Consider the following 3,850-nt stretch of genomic DNA (forward strand, 5'->3'; position numbering starts at 1 on the left):
CGCCTTCCTTCAACCACACTGTGGCTGATTTCACTGTGGGTTGTTCTGTCACCCTTTTCATTAACATTAAACCTATTTTTCCCTAGAATGGTGTTTCCTGTTGAGCTTTTGCCAGCAAATGATCCTCCAATCATCACTATTCTTAAATGGTCTGGAGGGACTTTTCCACCTAAACCAACAAAACAGAGAAAACAAATTTTGTAGTTTCTTCAACATAAAAAAGTTTGCAACTCTACTTTTTTGAGCAGAGCAGAAATTAGATGAGTCCAACAATTGCAAAACAAAAACAACTCTTAATTTCTGGTGGTTGAAAGAGAACGGCCAAAAATAGTCTGGTGGTGAATCTATTGCACCACCAGAACTGTCTGATATAGAACTGTCTGATATAGAGGACTTTTAGTGTCTGTTGTAGTGAACAATTAAAAGATGCAGAAAGGCAGTGGCGGCTGGTGGGGATACCTGAAGGGCGGGCATATATATGAGACACCAAATGTATTTGTTTATTTATTTTAATGTTTGTATATTTGTGTATTACAGTTCACATGTACCCTGCCCAATTTGTTATAAGTTAAATCTTCATTGTAATTTGTTAATTCCTTCAGAATTGTGTTTTGTCTGTCTCCTGCCTTGATCCTTGGTACTGATATTTCCTTCATGTCATTGAATGCGACTATTTAACTTTTTAAATCAGGGCTACCGTGAGAAACTCACTCCAACGCCTTTTCTGGAAGCAAAAAGGTTAAATAATCCACCTCGTCTATGCTAATATTGCTCACCATCGATCCTTCTCAGTCTACGCTAAACCACGCCCACACACGCTCGAGGCAAGTCCATTCTGATTGGTTGAATCCTGTGGCAGAGGGCTGGCCCTGGGTTGACCAAAATTAGCCGCAAACAGAGGGGGCGTGGCTAGACGCCTGTCAATCATTCTGAGCCGTGACAGCCCTTCAGGAAAGACTCGGGGATTTTCCCCAGGCGGTTTGACACCAAATTTGTTGAAAATTTAACAAAATGTGATACATTATTTCTAAAAGGTATTTAATTTCAGGTAGTTATTTTTAAGTTTTTTTTCTTTTTTTTTTTTTTTACTTTATTGTAAATGTCAGGGAGGGCTTAGCCCTACTAGCCCACTTATACCAGCTGTCCCTGCAGAAAGATTATTTTTATATATTTAATTTAATTTCTCTCACTGAACGTTTTTCTGTTCCTGAAAACTTTCTGCTGAAGGAAACATTAAGTTATAATTGTGCTTTTGCAGATGTAAATATTTATTAGTAAAATATTATTTTGTTGTATCTTTTGTCTTATTTGATGTTCAAATAACTTCAAATTGACTTCAAATCAGGGTTACATGTGATAATCTCACAGAAGATCTGAATCTTCAAACCTTTACTTTATTCAACGAACAGCATCAAAGCTTTTTAGAAAAAAAGGTACAATCTAATTTATGTAGCTCAGTTTTCTGCTTCTGATCAAGTTTTACTTGTTTTTGTTTAACAGAAGCCAATATTTATAATACTGTATATTATATCTAATCTTGTATATCTTTTCTTAAAACTTAAAAAATGTTATGCTGAGTGTTACATGTGATGTTGTCCCAGAAGATGAATCCTAAAACATTTACTTCCTTCAACAAAGAGCTCTGTACCTTATTAGAAACAAAACTTTTAACCTACCTTCAATCTGTAGCTTCAGTTTGTTTCTTTGTTTCTGGACTTGATCAAACCTTTTTGAGGCTCTTTCAGTCAAATCTCTCATTTCTTCTCTCAGAGCTTCTCCTTGTCTTCTGTCAACAGAACAGTGTCTGAATCCATTGTTTGTAATCAGGGTCTCAATTTTCTCTAAAAGCTTCTTGACTTGATCTCTATCTTCTCTGTTACTGATGTTGAGAAAATGTTTTCTGTTTCCACATTGTTGAAGAATCCACTGCAGGACTGGACTTCTTCTGATTTTGGATTCTACATTTTCATCACTACATGGATCAACTGCAGTGAATAAAACGATGGAGTGACTGAAAACATTTGCATTGAAAAGCTCCAAGTGCTCCTTTAGTGATGCTTTGACAAGCTGAGATGAATGTAAATCAACAGGAATAACCAGGAGAAAGACATGAGGTCCTGGTGGACATAGATGGACACTGTTCTGGATTTCTATCTGATCCAGTTTTGGGGTGTCTTCTCTAGGCCAATTCCACCACCATCCTGGAGTATCAACCACTGTGACTCGTCTGCTGAACACTTCCTGCTGCCTCACTTCACTCTGAGTTGTTCTTCTGCTGGTGTCAAAAACATTTTGACCCAGGATGAAGTTTCCAGCTGAACTTTTACCACGGAGACTTCCATCTGATCTCCTTCCTCCTATCAACACAATCCTCAATTCTGTAGCAGGTTGGCTTTGTGCTGTGAGAGATAAGGCATTGTTGGATAGTTTAGAAACACCTAATCCAACACTGAATGTACTTTCTTATCTCACAAAAATAACTAGAATAGCAGAGGTAGCCATTTTGAAAAAAAACATCTTGCATAAATGTCAAAATCTTTAAATTTAACATATTCAGTTAGTAAATATTAACCAAGATAGGTCAAAGTTTAAGGGAAGGTTTTATGAAAATATCACTGACCTGAGTTGGAAATATCAACATAATCAGCCATTTCAATTGCTTCACTCTGCTGACATTTCTGCTTCTTGTTTCGTCAAACAAAACTTGTTCTTTAAAGGAAGTAAATCATGCAGAGGTTGATGCTGTGCTTGATGAGTTGCTGCTGCGCCCTACGGCAATGGTTCGTTGATAGTCAAACATGATCATAGATCGCCATATGCTGGATGACTGGAAAAACTGCATTTATATTCTGATGACCTAAAGCTACTATATTAAAATAAAACTGAAACTTAACAAATCATAAAATAAAAAATTACTCATTAGAATGATTAGCACCACATAATTAAATGCTAAAATATTATGTAGTGATTTACATTTTGAACTCAACACTTTAAAGATCAAAGACTCTATGTAGAAAATAAGATCTATCATCTGTTATGATATTCTGCTATTTTAGCTACTCTTGTCTCTTGGTTGTTGATTAGCTTTCTATTCAAACTGTGAGTCTGTTATTTTTCACACAGATTGAAACAGACAAAAGCAAAGATCAACAGATGGAATAGCTTTTTGATTACTCGGGACATTATTTTGACAAATGGGACTGAATGTGATGGCTATTATGGAAACATCTTAATAGGAAACATCTAGCGCTAAAGTTAATCTCAGAATCAGCTAAAAAGCCAAATAAATGTAAGCCTTTAATGATCTAATGCCGAGGTACAATAAACATATTTGAAAAAGTTCCATTTTTAAAAAATAATTTTCTAAAGGGTTAAATGAAAATCTAACCTTGCTCTTAAAAAGCAATAGCTTTTATGTTAAATGAGAAGTAATACTTTTACGTATCCAATCTGTCATGGGCTGTGGGTTGGTGGTGGTGAGGATTAACGCAGAGAGCCAGGTTATTGATGAAAGAATGAAGAATTTAATGAAAGTGCTCAACAACAGTCCAGGACAGTCAGCACGGCAGCTAATTAGCACACAGCTAATACCGGTAGCAATTGACAACTGAAGACTTAAACGAGACCTAAGCAAACCAGGACTTCACAGTTTTACTGGAGAGCTTCAACGTACGACATAAGACGTTAGACGACTGACGACGAGGATCCGACGAAGAACTCAGACAACAGGTGAGACTAAATACTCTGGGAGGGTAATCACAGGAACGAGACACAGCTGGGATCAATCAACGGGGAGGACAGGACAGAGACTCACAGGGAAACAGGACTAAACACAGAAAATCTCAAAATA

The 3,850-nt window shown here is 36.7% G+C and overlaps 1 protein-coding gene across 1 annotated transcript in view; it reads right to left on the minus strand.

Annotated features, from left to right (window-relative positions):
• LOC103469333 (GTPase IMAP family member 8-like) overlaps positions 1-2,651 on the minus strand; it is a 40,158-nt gene extending 37,507 nt beyond the window's left edge. Inside the window, exons 1-3 of the mRNA XM_017306339.1 lie at positions 2,621-2,651; positions 1,677-2,399; positions 4-169 (exon numbers count right to left, since the gene is read on the minus strand). Of these exons, the coding sequence (XP_017161828.1) occupies positions 4-169; positions 1,677-2,399; positions 2,621-2,651 (920 nt within the window). The remainder of the gene's footprint in view (positions 1-3; positions 170-1,676; positions 2,400-2,620) is intronic.
• Between the last annotated feature and the right edge of the window lie 1,199 nt (positions 2,652-3,850).

This window comes from Poecilia reticulata, linkage group LG8 (assembly GCF_000633615.1).
Source record: "Poecilia reticulata strain Guanapo linkage group LG8, Guppy_female_1.0+MT, whole genome shotgun sequence".
Taxonomy (NCBI): domain Eukaryota; kingdom Metazoa; phylum Chordata; class Actinopteri; order Cyprinodontiformes; family Poeciliidae; genus Poecilia; species Poecilia reticulata.